Genomic DNA, 18,340 nt, shown 5'->3' with positions numbered 1-18,340 from the left:
AAACTTCAATGGCAGCAACTGAATTGATCATCAAGGTGTAGAAAATATCTCCTCCTTGAAAACCCTAAGTTTGTGTAAAGGAAAGCTCCTCTAGATCTCACAAGAGATTTACACAAACCGCAAATATGAGCAATGCTAAAACGTGGCTAGGGTTTGCCTTTTACACTTAGGACAAATAAGAAACCCTAAAAACGTTTTAAAATAAATAGGGCTGAGTTGGACGAATTTGCAGAAAAGCATTCTGCCCGAGTTTCGATCGGTCGAGCCTAAGCTTCGATCGATCGAGCCAGGCCGAAAGGCACAATGCTTCCTGCTTTAACTCGATTCCAACTTTACATTGATACACAACTTTGAGCTAGCTTAAAACACTTCTAAACACATTGTTTTGATCATGGTTTGCCAACAATACACATTAGAGTTCTAAATACATAAAGTCCTAAATTTTAGAACCTAACAAAGGCAATCAAAGAAAATGCAGTTCAATTTGCAAAAACTCAGTAATTAACGTAAAAAATCCAATAATTTTACTTAAAGAAATTATAAATAACTATACGCTCAATAATAAACGTTTTTTTTTTTCTTTTTCTTTTGAGAACGATTCAACAAAACATAGATTTGCACAAAAGCATAAATCAATTCAAATTTTAGGGGCTGACCAAAAAAAGCACAAACCTAACAAAAATCTGCCAAACAAAAACAAAAATTTAATCAATACAACAATCGAACAAAACAAAACTCAAGAAATGGAAAAAATAAATGGGAGATTAGGGAAAAAGGTAACCAAACTTTAAACCATGCGGCAAAACAGTATTTAACAAAATCTTTGTTATCTATCTGTTTGTTTCTATTAAAAAAATGCAATAAATAATTCCAGTGAAACCATAATTTCACTTTGAGAGAAATCATCAATAAATCTACACTCAACAGTAATCGACAAAACATAAAGGCAAATAAAAAAAGTGCAAACCTAACATAAATCTACCAAACAAAAATAAAATCTAACCAATACAACAATCGAAGAAAACTTCACTCAATAAATTGAAAAAAAAAAAAAAAAGGAAATTAAGGTAACAGGTAGCCAAAAAATAAAAAGAAGAACCCTATAAAATTACATTCAGCAGAGGAAAAAGGATATGTGGGTAGTTTATACAATTTGAAACGGTAGTTGAATAAATAAATTAAAAAAAAAAAAAAAAAGAGCATTCTTACCTTCTGAATTGGTTGAAAAGCATTCATCATTGATCCTGAGAGATGCCTTTCAAATTTCATAGCATTCATTGAAAAAGAGGGCATGGGCTATGAAATTGAACAAAAAATGAATGACCCATTATCAAAATCATCCATAAGATAATGAAAATACTGTTGGATCATTCGCAAACTCCATCTACTCACAAAATAAATAAATAAATAATTACTTATGAATTATGATGCAGACAATGAAATTGGCATTTTTCAATTCATGATTAACTCCTATCAACTCCCTCGCTTCTATGAAGATGATATGTCATAACTCAAAAGAGAATCATAATAACAATAAAAAGCTAGTGAACTTAGCCCAAAACAACCCTTCTCTTTACTAAAACTCCAAATTTGATGTTCATAACTTTTCCTTCATTTTCTCTCAGTAACCAAACAAAGGCTATGAAATTGAACAAAAACCGAATAACCCAGCATCAAAATCAACAATAAGAAATTGTAAAAAAAAAAAATAAATAAATAAATAAATAAAAAATAAAAAAGGCGCTCTCAGACCATCCACAAAAACCCATCTACACACTAAAATAAATGAATAAATTCTCAACATTTAGATAACCAAAAAAATCTAAAGCGCATCCAAATTTGATTTTCATATCTTTCCCCTTCATTTCCACAAGAACCAAACAATTTCTAAGAAACCCAACGACCCAGAATCGAAATCATCAAGAAGAAAACGAAAAAAAGAAAAAGAAAAAAGCGATCGATTAGTAAAATACCAACTGTAACCAAACGCGGAGGTACCGTAAGTCGTTTTTGTAATGACGATCGGAATCGAAGGTCTGCGCGCACTTCTGCAAAAACCGTGGCAACTTCTCATTCAAAACTTTCGAAGGCAGCGAATCCTTCATCTTTCTGATCCCTCTGTATATACAAAATGCCAAACAATCTTACTTTTTAAAACCATTAAAAGAGCTACCCACAAAGAGAGAGAGAGAGAGAGAGAGAGAGAGGCATACCGGGGCCATGGGAGAAGAGGGTCATTGCCAGAGTTGGATTTGATGTCTAACATCAAGGAGGTGAAGAGATCAGTGTTGTTGTCATTGTTGGCTTTGGCAGAAGGGAGGTGAACCTGTAAATAGGCGTGCCTAATATTTAAAGAAGAGCAAAAGGTTTTATTTAGCCAAAATAAAAATTTAAAAAAAAAAAAAAAAAACACAACAATTAAATGTAAAACGCAGATTTCTAGAAGGGGAGGTGAACGTAGCGTTAACATGGTAAAGATGGAATAAAATTGGACTTCAATTTCAGATTTGAATTGAACAATTAGAAAGATAAATCTAGACACATGGCATAAAATTAGAACTCTAATTAGGAATTTTAATTTGAGTTTCTCTCTGTTTCACCTATTATTTTATATATATATATATATTTAATTGAATACCAGGAAGGATAATTATGGTGTGGTCCTCATAGAAATCTAGACACATAGCGCAAAATTGTACTCTAATTTGACTTTCTCTGAGCTTTGCCTATATATATATATATATATATATATTTGAACCTCTTCTTTAAAAAATGTATAATTGTGATTGATTTTAATTATTCCCGTGCATATGCACGAGACAACACACTAATTTAATTATTAAAGGGGGGGATTATTTTATTTTGGTATCTCATCATCTTTTAATTGGGAAGTCAATGATAATCAATGATTCACTTAATGCTTTCCCAATTAAAAATGCCATCTAAACTCAAATTTGAAATCATTTCTTTTAGGAAAGATCTTGTCATTAATTAACCCATAGTAGCCTTGTTCTTTATTGGTAGTTTAATTCTTAAGAGTATTTTTTCTAAATAATAATAATATGGTTATGTTCATCTAGTTTAAAATTTTCAGTATTATATTCACAATTTAATTCTTCTTTTTGAAGTCTTTTAGGAATAAGATCTGTTTTAGATCTAATTCCTTTATGAATCTTATGAGAGTGGTCCTCATATTCTTACAAATACTTTTCTATACATCCTCCACTTTTGTCTGAAGCATATGTTTCAAGTTATAGTTTATCTCATTTTTTAAGAAAATAAACTTTTAATAAATTGTCTATATTTCTTTTGATTTGTTTATCATTTTTGAATCCTTTTTTCATCTAGAAAAATTCTTTTCATTTTTAAGTTTTTTAGAAAAATAAGTTTTTTTTTTTTTTAGAGATAATTTTTATATAATTTCTTCCATAATTAAGAATTTGTATATAAAAAAAGCCATTGTAATTGTTTTTTATCTTCAATTTTTCTAAGGAAGTTATCTTATTTTATGGTATGTTTGGTAGATTGTAATAGATACTGTAATACAATAGTCATTATTATGGTTTAGTTATGTTTTTATTATAAAGAATAGTCATTTTTTATAAATAGTTATTTTTAAAAAATAAGGAATAACTATCCCTCTATAAAAGAGTTATAATAGTTATTTCTTAATAGGTGTAACAATTTCTAAAATTAATATACTTCCAAATAAATAAACTTTTCATATATACATAACAATTATGAAAATCATAAATCATAAATTTAAAAAAAAAAAAACTAATTTCTCTCTAATTTAAATATAATTGTATGAATAAGATATTTTCAAAAATATATCTTAAGTTTTATTCTAATGTTGCAACTCACAACCAAATTTATAAACCAGTTTAGTTATTCCATTTCAACACATTTTATTCCTAAAAATAAAGATTACTATTCATGTCATAATCCACATTCACTGTATCAAACTTACTTGTAGTAATAATATGTTCTAGTAGTTTCTAACCTGATTGATTTAAACTCAAGCTTAAACATTCTATATATTCCTTTTTTACCTCAATTTTCTTTGGGGAAATGATTATTCCATAATTTTGAAATCTATAACAAATAATTTTAAGATGCTTTTTATATCATCTATAGTTTTAGAGCACAAGAATACCATCAATACAGACTACACAAAAAACTTTTAGGTCTTCAAAGATTTTATCCATCAATCTTTGAAAAACTTGAGGAGCTATATTAAGTCAAAAGTGTAAAGTCCATATTTTTTGATTGATAACCATGAACAAATGTAACAGTTTAGAACTTAGTTTGTCTAGATAAATTTACATCAGATTATATTTGATCAAGACAGACCAGGTTCAAAACAATGGAAGACTCATCAAGAATGCAGAAAATAGACGGCTAGAAAACTGCATTTCGACTGCAGCTCAACAAGTCGAAATCCATTTATCTTGACCAGTCGAACTATATACATCTCGACCGATCGAGATTTGTGCATATTTGACAAACAACTTATTTTCTCAACCATTGGATCTAGGGTGTTGGTGTAACTCATACAATGTAAATACAAACCCTAAAGCACGTTTCGACATACACAAGAGAATAGTGTTTCTATACACAGATCTTGAATTCTTAGTCCTCATTCAACCAAAGCCTACGTGCATACAAAAAATCTGATGATCAAGTGAAGTTGCTGCAACCAGTTGACTACAATTATTAGCAAAATCTTTGAGTGTGGATCTTGGATCTACTAACTAAGAGGTTGTGTGCAATAAATCAAAATAGAATAGTTCGTGGATCTCGAAACTGTGTGATCACATCAGTAAGTATTACATGTGGTAGCATTAGATTTAGGGTTAAATTTTCTGTATAAATTTCTATTCTATTTTAGTAGATTTGTTGCCTTGAGGATTGATAGTTAAATCCCCCCAAATTTTTACTGTGAAACGATTTGTTTCATCAATTTCCTGAGTCATTATTTTGGTGTATTATGTGATTCATGTTTGTGTGATGATATTCAATTGAGATCTATAAGTATAATTAATCTAATTAATTACTTGGCTAAGAATTGGTTAATATTGTGAATCTTGTGACAACCGGGGCCAAAAACCTTAACACAAAGGGTTACGAGTATTACATTTGAATGTCCACCAAGTGTGCTAGATGTTGTTAATGGTCCGGACTCCTTAATTAGTTGTATTTTCCAAAATCCTAGTTACAATCAAAGATGATAAAAATCTTGATCTTTTGGTTTGGTTAACAATTACATCTTTTAAAGGAATTAAATATCCATCAAATTCTAATCTTTCATTAGGCCTCATATAGTTGATTACCATACAAGTTTTACTTTTTTTAATTTCACTATGGTTTCTTACCAGTAAAGTGGGATTAGGATTAGAGTGGAGGACGATTTGTTTCTTCTATTGATTTTTTTTTTTCAAGAAGTTGTTTATTTTGAATACCAAACTCGTGTATGTCTTGTTTAGTAAGATCGTGTGTTTGAGTCTAATAAAAAACTAGAGTCATTTAATTTTAAGCTATAGGGTTTAAATTTAAAAGGGTCATTACTAAGTCAAATACACCATAAGATAGGGTCAACATAAAGAGAACACAAAGCGAAGGGGGGGGGGGGTGATGGTGTGGGGGTGGGACAGCAAGAATATACCAGATACCTGGTAGTTATTGGTCTGTTGACTCTAGAAAACCATTAAGTCTAACTAACCACTAAAATTAAGAAGCCTTTAGTACCCACCAAGCCTTTACGCCAATAGTATTGTTATGTTGCACGTGGCAAGCTGCAGCCTACAACGTTGTAACATTTTCACTGCTGAGGACAGAATCAACATACATGGGAGCTTCAGTCATTTCAATTTTAAATATGCTATCAAGATAAGGTTTATAAAATTATATTTTAGGTTGGCATAACAACCATTATTTTTTATAGTATAAATTTTGGCCAAAGCAGCATTAAAATTACTGCTGCACAATGCCACGGAAGAGGTAGCATTTTATTTTGGTTTTAAAATATGTAACGACAAGTAGTGGTTAAAGACATATGGTTCACCTAATTAAATAAAAAAATGTGACAGAGTTGAACAATTAGCAAGCTTTTGCAAAAACAAAGACCGCTTCTCCCACTCCTCTCTATAAATAGACATTTCCATATTGCTATGTTTCTCATCCCTCACTCAACCAAGAATAGTATACCATATAAGATATATAGAGATAACCTCCTCAAATATGAAAGGTGTTTCTTTCCTTATGACTGTGGCCATTTTGGCCTTGGCATCCTCCTTTGTTTCTGCCTATGACCCTAGTCCTTTGCAAGACTTCTGTGTCGCAATTAATGACATCAAATCTGGTGGTATGTATAAAACACTCTCATTATTATTAGCAGTTAGTAGTAGTAGTATCATCCCATTTTATTTGAAATCATTATAAGTTCTACACATTAATGAAATGTGACCGACAATTATTTTTTTTCCTACATGACATGTTACTGTACATTGTTACAAAATGACTTATTTTTGACAATAACAAGCTTTTCTTTTGTGTAGTGTTTGTGAATGGAAAATTTTGCAAGGACCCAGCACAAGTCACAGCGAATGATTTTTCCTTCTCCGGACTCAATATTCCTGGTAACACTGGAAACAAAGTCGGATCAAATGTTACTCTTGTGAATGTCGATAAATTACCAGGTCTCAACACTCTAGGCATATCTTTGGCTCGCCTTGACTTTACACCTTATGGCCTGAATCCTCCTCACACTCACCCTCGTGGCACTGAGCTTTTTGTAGTCATTGAGGGTACATTCTTAGTTGGATTTGTCACATCCAACCCAAACAAACTCTTCACCAAAGTTCTAAACAAGGGAGATGTCTTTGTATTCCCAATTGGTCTCATTCACTTCCAATTCAACATAGGGGAGACTATTGGTCTTGCCTTTGCTGGTCTCAGCAGCCAAAATCCTGGGGTGATCACCATAGCAAATGCGGTCTTTGGATCTGTTCCTCCCATCAATCCTGATGTTCTCATCAAGGCCTTCCAACTAGACAAGAATGTAGTTGAATATCTTCAAAAAGCATTCACACCAAAATAGAATTTTGAAAAATCTATGAAATAGGGATGGTGAACCATTATAAAGTTTGAACAACGTTTGTTTGGTTTTCCTTATTGTAATGTCATTTGAATAATTATTATCAAATAAAATGATTTCTTATGATGGCTTTTATGTATCATTGTGTCATTTGCAAGACAATGCAATTTGTGCAGGACTAAATCCTGATTACACCTTGGATCCAAGACGTTTGAAACCACAAGTGTCTGTACTATTATATATAACTGAACAATATTGTATTTAGAATATACAGAATTTTTAATTTTCACAAATAGCGAGTCAAACTGAGGGCTCAATAGCACCTATTCTATGTCCAAAAAAAAAAAAACATTCCTAAAGGCAACGTTGAAGAAAATTTTAAAAAACTTTTATGGAGTTATTAAAAGATGTATCATTTTATTCTCTTATATAACTTGTATGGAGTTATTAATATTTAAACAAAGCACACATATATTAATTATTAAATTATTAAATTTATACATAATGAGCTAAATCCTTCTCCCACTTGTTTTTTTTTTAAAATGTTAAGTATTTTTTTTTTTAAAGAAAAAAAAAAGGGTTAAGCTAGATCCACAAAAGGTATAAATATAATTCTATAAAATAAGAATATTTTAGGAAATTTAACTTGAAAATGAGTCATTCCGCCTTCTTTTTATACTCTACCAAATTCTAGATACATATTCAAGGTTCTATTCCTAAATGGTTATCAAACTAATGAATAATAATTATTATTACATTCCAACTTAATGTATTCCTTGTAATACTCATTCTTATTCCTATGTAATCATCATTATTAAATTTAGAGTAATGCTACAGACACAAATTATTCTACAAACATTTTACAAACTGCTAGTGTGGCATGTTCCACATCAGCTTTTTAAAAACTAAAATGCCACATTAGATATTAACAAATTCTAATTAAAAAAAAAAAAACAAAAAAGAAACCCAAATCAGCTTTACTCTCTCTCTCTCTCTCTCTCTCTCTCTCTCTCTCTCTCTCTCTCTCTCTCTCTCTCTCTCTCTATATATATATATATATATATATATTATTCAACATTATTTGAAGTTTACAACTATGGATATCTTTGCTCTTTATTGATTTGAGTATTTTGGTTTTGTGATGTATGTAGAATGAAAAGGATAGAAATGTGCATATAATATTATTGGCTTGATTATTATCGGTTTGGTTGCTGAGAAAGTTGTGGGAAAGAGAAGGAAAGTCAAAGAATTGAATTGAATTGAATCTTACTGTTTGAGTTGTTTGGTTTTGTATGTCTGTGAACTGAAAAGGAGAATAACTTTATATATTGGTTAGCTAAATGGTTAGAATAGGCTCACTAATCACTATATTGAATTTTCATTTGGATTGCAGTGGGGTTGCTCATATCAGTTTTGTAGCTAAAAAATATGGAGGAATATATATAATATTGAAATTTGAATCTTATTTTAGCTGTTTTTGTTTCATAACTAAATACATAAATTAAGTACTTAATGTGGAAGCACCAAAAGCTCATGTTATGTAACATAGCAAAAATTCACTACTGCATGCTTGAAAAGACTAGATGGTTTTTCCTTAGATCCTTTTTAAATTAGAACTCATTATGTAATTTTCATCATTACATTAACAAACAAGAGAAGCTATTCTAAACTTCATTTCTCTTCTTATCATTACCCTTCTAACCCATTTGAGCAAAGTCCCATATAATGTGACTCAAAAGACACATCTTGTCTATGCATAACAAAAAAAATGAATACAAGAGTTACTGCTAGAGCCACTTGCGTTCTCCAACTTCCATGCACTTGTGGTCTTCGCCAAGGAACATTAAAATAGGCCCTCCGCTCTAGATTTGTTGAAAAAAGTATGCAAAAATCAAGCTGTATAGCCACAGTTAATGCCTTTTGCACAGTCAGGCATCTAGCTGCATGCCGTTTGGTTGCATATGGAAGAACTACAACAACCTGCCATCACATGATTTGGTTTTATAGCCAAAACCACCCCATCCACTGTTAGAATTAATTTGTAATTTTAATAAAGAAATTTCTAGATGATGGCTGTTTGTATTTCAGGTCTGTTGGTGTTCTGTGTTCCTAAGGGTCAGTTACTTGTATCTAGAACTCTAGAAGGCTCTTTCAAGTATAAATAAGTGCTATTGTACTGGTTTATGCAGATCAGAAAAAATCTGCCTAGCATTGTGCAGGAGCAGTAGCTCTGCATCACAAAAATAAAAAAGCCTTGTAATCCATTGCAATTTATCAATAAAAATTCCGCATATGCCAACAAATTTTGGTATCAGAGCCAGCCTATTCAGCCTATACAGCACTTGATTTTTCTTTGTTCACCCAGCTTTAAACCTCTCTTAAGTTAATCTCCATGGATGCCAAATCTGGAGATGTCTTGTTTTCTTATTCAACAAACCAGGTTCCTATTTTCAATGGAGAACACTATGACTACTGGAGCTCTCAATTGATGACCATTTTCATTTCCCAAGATCTATGGGATTTGATTGAAGATGGTTTCCAAGACCCACCTGGAACTGGAAATTCTTCCTGGACTGATGAAAATCAAAAGGAGTACAAGGAGAAATTGAAGAAAAATGCTACTGCCTTGAGGATCATTCATCATGGGGTAAGCAAGTCTATCTATCCTAGAATCTTTGGTGTTAAAAAGGCAAAAGATGCATGGGAGATTCTGCAAAAGGAGTTTCAAGGCTCAAAAAAAGCCATCTCCGTTAAGCTTCAAAATTTGTGGAGAGACTTTGATAATTTGACAATGAAAGAAACAGAATCTGTCAAAGATTTCAATTCAAGAGTTGCTGAGATTGTTAATCAAATCAAGAGCTATGGAGATACTATTCAAGAGCAGAAACTTGTTGAGAAGATACTCCGGAGTTTGCCTCAAAAATTTGATCATGTTGTAGCAGCAATAGAAGAATCCAAAGATCTATCAGTTCTTACCATGTATGAATTGATGGGGTCTCTTGAAGCACATGAAGGAAGGATGAGCAGATTTTCAAGCCAGCCATTGGAGCAAGCATTTCAATCAAAGCTGAATGTTTCTCATAATGAATTTTCCAAAGAAGAACAAGGGAAAAGAGGAGGCAATTACCAAAAGAAGGGTCAGTATGGAAAAGGTCGAGGCAACTTCAAAGAAGGGCAGAACAGAGGACGAGGAAGGAATGGAGAAAAATACCAACAAAAACCAGGTACCTCTAGTGGTCAATGTTTTATTTGCAAGAAACCTGGTCATGAGTCAATGGAATGTCGTTTTAGATGCACTAGATGCAAAATTCCTAATCACTCTAAAAGAGATTGCTGGTACCAAGATAAACAAGAGAAAAATGATGCCAATTTTGTAAAAGATAGTCAAGAAAATCAGTTATTTTATTCTTGCTTGAATGCTCTACATGAAACACAAGATACATGGTTCCTGGATAGTGGATGCAGTAGTCATATGACAATGAATTCCAAGTCTTTTGTGGAACTTGATCGAAGCTATACTTCTGTAGTAAAGCTTGGAGATGGGAAGCTAAAGAAAGTTGAAGGAAAAGGAACCATTGCTGTCCACACTGAAGAAGGTAACCAAAAATTTATTCATGATGTTCTTTATGTGCCAAGCTTATCACAAAACCTTCTTAGTGTTGGTCAATTGCTTAGAAAAGGTTATTCTTTATACTTTGATGATGGTGTGTGTACTGTGTATGATAAGAAAAACAAATTGACAGTGGCAAAGGTTGGAATGTCACAAAATAATTTTTTCCCTCTAAGCATGCCATTACATGAGAAAATTGCTTTGAAAAGTGAGGCTGTTGATGAGTCTCATCTTTGGCATCTAAGATATGGCCATTTGAACTATCAAGGCCTTCAATTGTTGAAGCAAAGAAATATGGTAGTTGGTCTTCCTTCAATTCAAAAAAATGACAACGTTTGTGAAGGCTGTATATATGGCAAGATGCATCGTCTTCCATTTCCAAAGACAGCTTGGAGAGCTCGTGCTCCTTTAGAGCTTGTGCATGCAGACATATGTGGGCCAACTAGAACTCCATCACTGAGCAACAAAAGATATTTTCTTTTGTTTGTTGATGATTATACAAGGATGATGTGGATTTATTTTCTTGATCAAAAGTCAGAAGCATTCTCATTTTTTCTTCAGTTTAAAGCTCTTGTTGAAAGGCAAAGTGGTCATCAAATGAAGATCTTGAGAACTGACCGTGGTGGGGAGTTTATCTATAAGCCATTTATGCAATATTGTAAAGAAAATGGCATTCAAAGGCAGCTCACAGTTCGAAGAACTCCTCAACAAAACGAAGTAGCTGAACGGAAGAATCGAACAATTGAAGAAATGGCTAGAAGCATGCTCAAGGGCAACGGATTACCCAACATGCTATGGGCAGAAGCTGTCAACACAGCAGCATATATTCTCAATCGCTCTCCAACAAAAGCAGTTAGAAACAAGACTCCATTTGAAGCCTGGCATAAGCAAAAACCTATGGTGAATCAGCTTAAAGTCTTTGGCTGCATAGCATATGCTCATATTCCCTCAGAAGAAAGAGAGAAGTTTGATGAAAAGGGGGAAAAGTATATCTTCATTGGCTATAGTGATGAGTCTAAGGGATTTCGCCTTTTGAATCCCAAGACAAACAAGTTGGTGATTGCAAGAGATGTTATTTTTGATGAGTTGCCAGCATGGCAATGGGAGGAAAATGTCCAAGAAAGCAAAAACTTGGAAGTTCCTGCTTCTCTTGATTTTCAAGACAAGTCTAATTCACTTCCAAGCATGAATTTTGAAGAAGCCCCAAGAGCAACATCATCTCCAAGTAGATCTTCAAGCACGGTCTTGCCAGATGCAGATACTTATGATTCAGACAGCCCTCCAAGGAAGTTTCGCTCATTGTCAGATATATATCAATCTTGTGAATTTGCATTATTTGCTAGTGAGCCACAAACCTTTGAAGATGTTGCAAAGGAGAATGTGTGGGCAAAAGCCATGGATGAAGAAATTGCTAGCATTGAGAAGAATCAGACATGGGAGCTTGTGGACCTGCCTCATGGAAGAGATGTGATTGGCTTAGAATGGATTTACAAAACTAAGTACAATGAAGATGGCTCAATTCAAAAGCATAAGGCACGTTTGGTTGCAAAAGGCTATTCGCAACAGCCTGGAGTAGATTTCCATGAAACATTTGCACCCGTTGTTCGCATGGAAACTATTAGAACTTTCTTAGCTCTTGCTGCACAAATGGAGCTTGAAGTATTTCAGCTTGATGTTAAGTCAGCATTTTTAAATGGTGACTTAGAAGAAGAAGTGTACGTAGAGCAACCGAAGGGATACATGAAGAAAGGCAAAGAAGACAAAGTCTATCGACTTTGTAAGGCATTGTATGGCCTAAAGCAAGCTCCAAGAGCTTGGAATAGCAAAATTGACAGCTACTTTCGCCAAAATGGTTTTCAAAGAAGCATATGTGAGCCATCACTTTATGTCAAGCGTGAAGGTAATAGAGATTTTCTGGTAATTTGCTTATATGTTGATGATTTGATCTATATGGGCACAAATAGGAAGATGGTTGAGGATTTTAAAAAGGCCATGATGAAAGAATTTGAGATGACTGATTTGGGTTTAATGAAATACTTTCTTGGTTTTCAAGTGCGACAGTCCACAAGTGAAGTTTTTTATTTGCCAAGAAAAGTACATTGAAGATTTGCTTAAAAAATTTCACATGGCAGCATGTAAACCAGTGTCCACACCTATGTCTTCTAATGAGAAATTGCAGCAAGAAGATGCAGCGGAAAAGGCAGATGCAAAGACGTATCGAAGCCTTGTTGGTTCCTTGATTTATCTCACAAATACAAGGCCAGATATTGTTCATTCAATCAGCCTTATATCAAGGTTCATGAATCAGCCTAGCAAGCTGCATTATGCAGCAGCAAAAAGAATTCTTCGCTACCTGCAAGGCACCAAGAAGCAAGGCATTTTGTACAAAAAGGAGAATGGCAACAATCTTGTTGGTTTCACTGACAGTGATTGGGCTGGATCACTTGATGACAGAAAAAGCACGTCTGGCTACATCTTTTGCTTGGGATCAAATGTGATTGCTTGGAGTTCAAAGAAGCAAAAGACAGTTGCCTTATCTTCAGCAGAAGCTGAATATATTGCAGCAACTGATGCAGCATGTGAAGCTATTTGGCTAAGGAGATTACTTTCAGATTTGCAACAAAAAATTGAAGAACCTACTGTTATTTGCTGTGACAATATGTCAGCTATTGCAATGACTAAGAATCCTGTTTTTCATGCAAGGACAAAGCACATTGAGCTTAGGCACCATTTTATTCGAGACTTGGTTGATGAAGGTGAAATCCAACTGTAATTTGTCAGTACCAATGATCAGCCAGCAGATGTTCTCACCAAAGCAGCTACAGTTGACAAATTGGAGTGGTTCAAGAAGCAATTAAAGATTACAAATTAAGAGGGGGTGTTAGAATTAATTTGTAATTTTAATAAAGAAATTTCTAGATGATGGCTGTTTGTATTTCAGGTCTGTTGGTGTTCTGTGTTCCTAAGGGTCAGTTACTTGTATCTAGAAGTCTAGAAGGCTCTTTCAAGTATAAATAAGTGCTATTGTACTGGTTTATGCAGATCAGAAAAAATCTGCCTAGCATTGTGCAGGAGCAGTAGCTCTGCATCACAAAATAAAAAAGCCTTGTAATCCATTGCAATTTATCAATAAAAATTCCGCATATGCCAACATCCACACCATCTCTGCTAGTGTCCCTCAATTGTCAGCAACATCCACAACGCTCCACAACTTGACAAACTTGCCTTGGTACTTTCTTGCAGTTACTCTGATCTGCCAATTGTGCAATAGAGACTTGTGCATACCTGCAAAACAAAGCATTATCACTTCTTAAGCAGACTCTTTTTTTCACCCTTAAACATCAATCTATAAAAATTTGTATCCTCCATCCATTGAGCCAACCACTGGTTCAAAGAGCAAGAAGAAAATAACTAGGTTCTAAGGCTCAAATGTAATCCAAAAATTCCAAACAAAATAGCATGAGCACTGCAAGGGTAAAAGATCCAAGCTTTCCTCCTACCTCATTGCATAAGACACACTTACTATCACTCACTATGTTTCATTTCACTATTTTTGATTTTATGAGTAAGTCCTCATGCATTCCACACATGTCTCCATTTAAGAGCTATGACCCTCATATTAGATTTTCTATACACATGACTAGTTTTAGAATCATGAAACTAATCAAGCACTTCTTGTATGTCTATGATAACTAACTTGACTATCAAAATAGTTGTTTCTTAATAATGCATCAGCATGCTTATAAACAATATGAATCTCCCACTTGCAAGACTTAAAATATGAATTAAACAAATCTGAGCAAACATTTAATTTACATTTGTAAACCCAGAAAATCTCGACATTATTCACAAGCTCAAAATACAAAAAAATTCTTTGGCTGCCTAAACACATTCCATCCACATGTTTATATAATCCATGGGATTGTCTCAAGGCCATAAATATTGCAATACTCTACATCAAATTTAAATTTGCATATGAATCAATTAAATAAATAAAAACAAATTTCAATACTGAAACAGAGTATATGCCGTTTGTCATTACCGGGAGGGAGCCAGATGGTTTGGAGAAACCATGCTCATGGCGGCACTAGCAGCGATGGGATTGCAACATTGTTCTCAGCCATGGTTCCGGGGGCTTCTGCAACAAATCTTATTTGGGGTTAGAGACAAAAGAGGCAAGGAGAGAAGTTTGAGGCGAGATGCAGTGAAGTTTTGTGTCGTTCCGACTAGGGATGGCCATACCCATTGGGTAATGGATATCCAACCCTACCCAATCTAATTATTCTGGGTAATACCCAGTTCTTAATGGGTAGAAGGTAATTGGGTAGGGTTTGGATATTATCCAAATATTTTGGGTAGGGTTTGGATATTACCCATTTACCCATTATTATCCATTTAACTAATTAGATCTAACTCAAACCCAATTCAATCAAATTATTATGGGTAAACCTCAACCCACCCAATCACCCAATAATCAAAATTATCAAATTACCCCTAAAACTTGAAAATGACCAAATTATTCCTAAAATCCTCTAAAATTGCCAAAATGCATTCTAAACCTAGAAAATGACCAAAATACCCCTGAAATCTAAAAATTTCCAAAATATCCCAAAAACATAAAAAAAAATGACCAAAACATCCCCGAAACCTAAAAAATGACCAAAATACCCTTGAAAACTAAAAAATACCAAAATACCCCATAAACCTAAAAAATGACCAAAAAATCACCAAAACCTAAAAATTACCAAAATACCCTAAACATATAAAATGACAAGAATACCCCCCGAAACCTATAAAATAACCGAAATATCCCCCTAAATCTGAAAAATGATCAAAATACTCCTGAAACCTATAAAATTACCAAAATACCCCGAGACTTATAAAATGACAAAAATGCCCCTAAAACCTATAAGATGATAAAAATACACCCAACCCTAAAAAATGACTAAAATAACCTCGAAACCCAAAAAAAAGACCAAAAGATCCCAAAACCTAAAAAATGACCGAAATACCCCCAAAGCTTAAAAAATAACCAAAATACCTCCAAAACCTAAAAAATGACCAAAATACCCGTGACACATAAAAATTACCCCTAAAACCTTGAAATTACCAAAATACCTCCGAAACCTATATAATTACCAAAATACCACGAAACCTATAAAATAACAAAATGCCCCTAAAATTTATAAGATGATAAAAATACACCCAACCCTATAAAATGAATAAAATAACCTCAAAACGTAAAAAATGACCAAAATATCCCAAAACCTAAAAATGACCGAAATACCCTCAAAACTTAAAAAATAACCTAAATGCCCCCAAAACCTAAAAAATGATCAAAATACCCCTAAAACATAGAAAATTACTCTGAAACCTTGAAATTACCAAAATACCTCCGAAACCTATAAAATTACCAAAATAGCCAGAAAAAATATAAAAATTTCCAAAATACCCCTAAAACCTAAAAAATGACAAAAATGCCCCCGTAATCTAAAAAATGATTGAAATACTCTTAGAATCTGAAAAATGACCAAAATAACCCCAAGACCTAAAAAATTACCAAAATTCCCTCAAAACCTACAAAATGACTAAAATATTCTTAGAACCTTTAATCTTGACAAAAATATCCTCAAAACATCCAAAATACCCCAAATCTCTATTTTGGTAATTTAAGAGGTTACAAATGTATTTTGGTCATCTTACAGGTTTAGGGGTATTTTAGTCACTTTAAAGGTTTCAAGAATGTTTTAGTCATTTTAGATATTTTCTGGGGGTATTTGTTTGTTTTAGAGGTTTAGGGCTATTTTGGTCGATTTATAGGTTTCGAGGTATTTTTGGTAATTTTAGAGGTTTCGGGATATTTTTGGTCATTTTAGAGGTTTGGGGTTATTTTTGGTCATTTTAGAGGTTTTGGGCGTATTTGGTCATTTCACAGGTTTAGGGCGTATTTTGGTCATTTTATAGGTTTGAGGGTATTTCGAACATTTAGTAAGTGTTTTATAGGAGTGTTTTAGTAAGTTTTCAAGTTTCGGGGATATTTAGGTCATTTATTAGGTTTCAGGGATATTTTGGTCATTTTTTAGGTTTAAGGGTTATTTCGGTCATTTTTTAAGTTTTAGGGGTATTATGGCAATTTTTAAGTTTCAAGGGTATTTCAGTCAGTTTTTAGGTTTTGGAGGTATTTTTATCATTTTTTAAGTTTAAGAGGTATTTTGGTAATTTTTTGTTTCGGAGGTATTTCAGTCAAATTTTAGGTTTCAAGGGTATTTTGGTCATTTTTTAGGTTTAGGGGATATTTTGATAATTTTTGGGTTTCAAGGGTATTTTGGACATTTTTTAGGTTTTGTGGGTATTTAGCCATTTTTTAGGTTTCGGGGGTATTTTGGTCATTTTATAGGTTTAGGGGAGTATTAGGTAATTTAAAGTGGTTTTTGAGCATATTTGGTGATTATGGGGGGTATTTTGGTCATTTTAGAGATATCATGGGTATTTTGCTCATTTTAGAGATTTTGAGATATTTTGGTCATTTTAGTGATTTTTGAGCATAATTGGTGATTTTAGAGATATTAGGGGTATTTTGGTTATTTTAGAGGTTTCATGGGCATTTTGCCCATTTTAGAGATTTTGAGGATATTTGGTCTTTTTAGTGGTTTTTGAGCATATTTGGTGATTTTATAAAATTTGGGTTTGGGTAAGGTATGGATATCCATGGGTAAACAAACTGGGTAATAATTGGATATGGATATGAATTGGGTAAGGTAATTGGGTATCCATGGATAAATTAATTGGGTTGGGTATGGGTATACCCTACCCATATCCTACCCATGGTCATCCCTAGTTCCGACGTGAGGCAGAGATGCAGCACCGTCGTCCGTCGTGAGGCAAGGAGGCAAGTGGCACCGTCCGTCGTGAGGCAGAGAGGGAATATTTTGTGTTTGGGATGTTTTAGGTTTAGGACAGAGAGTAAAGCTGATTTGGGTTTCTTTTTTTCTTTTTTAATTAGAATTTGTTAACATAGGCATTTTAGTTTTTAAAAAGCTTATACGAAGCATGTCATTATCAGCAGTCTATAAAATGTTTGCATAATAGTTTGTATTTATAACATTACTCTAAATTTATACTCATTCTTATTCATATGCTGTTAAAAACTCAAGTTCCATTGAAGTTTTTGTATCAATTGATGATTATTGATGTAGGAGGTACACTTGAGTAATGCAAAGTTTAACTTACATGTTAAGGCACTATTGAAATCAGGATTTTGGTTCGGGGGCAAAACTAAGTTAAATTATTGAAGACAAAATTAATTCTAAAAATTATTTAGGATTAAAAAAATTACTTAATTTATTAAACTAATTACTTGATTAATATATAAAATATACTATAAATATAAGTTATAATTTTTTTTTATATGCACTTGGTTCAATTTTTTTTTTTTTTTTTTTTAGCCTAATTTTAGTGTTAACATAATCATTCATATGTGATAGTTTTTAGACCCCTTAAAACAATTGATTTAACCTAGATAATTAGCCAAGTTGTTACTTAGTCCAATTTAACAAATCTAGGTTATCACAATTACAGAGATCATATCATGCAAAGTAGCAGAAAGATAAATAACACAAAGATATGATAACTCA

The 18,340-nt window shown here is 33.1% G+C and overlaps 2 protein-coding genes across 2 annotated transcripts; both read left to right on the top strand.

Moving 5' to 3' along the window:
* The first annotated feature begins 6,240 nt into the window (after nt 1-6,240).
* On the top strand, nt 6,241-7,099 carry LOC115993063 (germin-like protein subfamily 1 member 16). Its single transcript, XM_031117343.1, has 2 exons — nt 6,241-6,364; nt 6,558-7,099. The coding sequence occupies exons 1-2, from the start codon at nt 6,241-6,243 to the stop codon at nt 7,097-7,099; spliced, it is 666 nt and encodes a 221-aa protein (XP_030973203.1).
* Nucleotides 7,100-12,787: 5,688 nt separating this feature from the next.
* On the top strand, nt 12,788-13,479 carry LOC115990604 (secreted RxLR effector protein 161-like). Its single transcript, XM_031114420.1, has one exon. The coding sequence runs from the start codon at nt 12,832-12,834 to the stop codon at nt 13,477-13,479; it is 648 nt and encodes a 215-aa protein (XP_030970280.1). The 5' UTR covers nt 12,788-12,831.
* The last annotated feature ends 4,861 nt before the right edge of the window (nt 13,480-18,340 follow it).

This window comes from Quercus lobata, chromosome 5 (assembly GCF_001633185.2).
Source record: "Quercus lobata isolate SW786 chromosome 5, ValleyOak3.0 Primary Assembly, whole genome shotgun sequence".
In the NCBI taxonomy this organism is placed as follows: Eukaryota; Viridiplantae; Streptophyta; class Magnoliopsida; order Fagales; family Fagaceae; genus Quercus; species Quercus lobata.
The sequence above is the reverse complement of the archived record's forward strand: the minus strand, read 5'-3'. Positions and strand labels throughout refer to the sequence as shown.

Bases quoted from the DNA above. Each gene is read 5' to 3' on its own strand.
- LOC115993063 (XM_031117343.1), top strand. From the start codon at position 6,241: ATGAAAGGTGTTTCTTTCCTTATGACTGTGGCCATTTTGGCCTTGGCA. The intron at 6,365-6,557 runs GTATGTATAAAA...TCTTTTGTGTAG, and splicing joins TAATGACATCAAATCTGGTG to TGTTTGTGAATGGAAAATTT.
- LOC115990604 (XM_031114420.1), top strand. From the start codon at position 12,832: ATGGCAGCATGTAAACCAGTGTCCACACCTATGTCTTCTAATGAGAAA.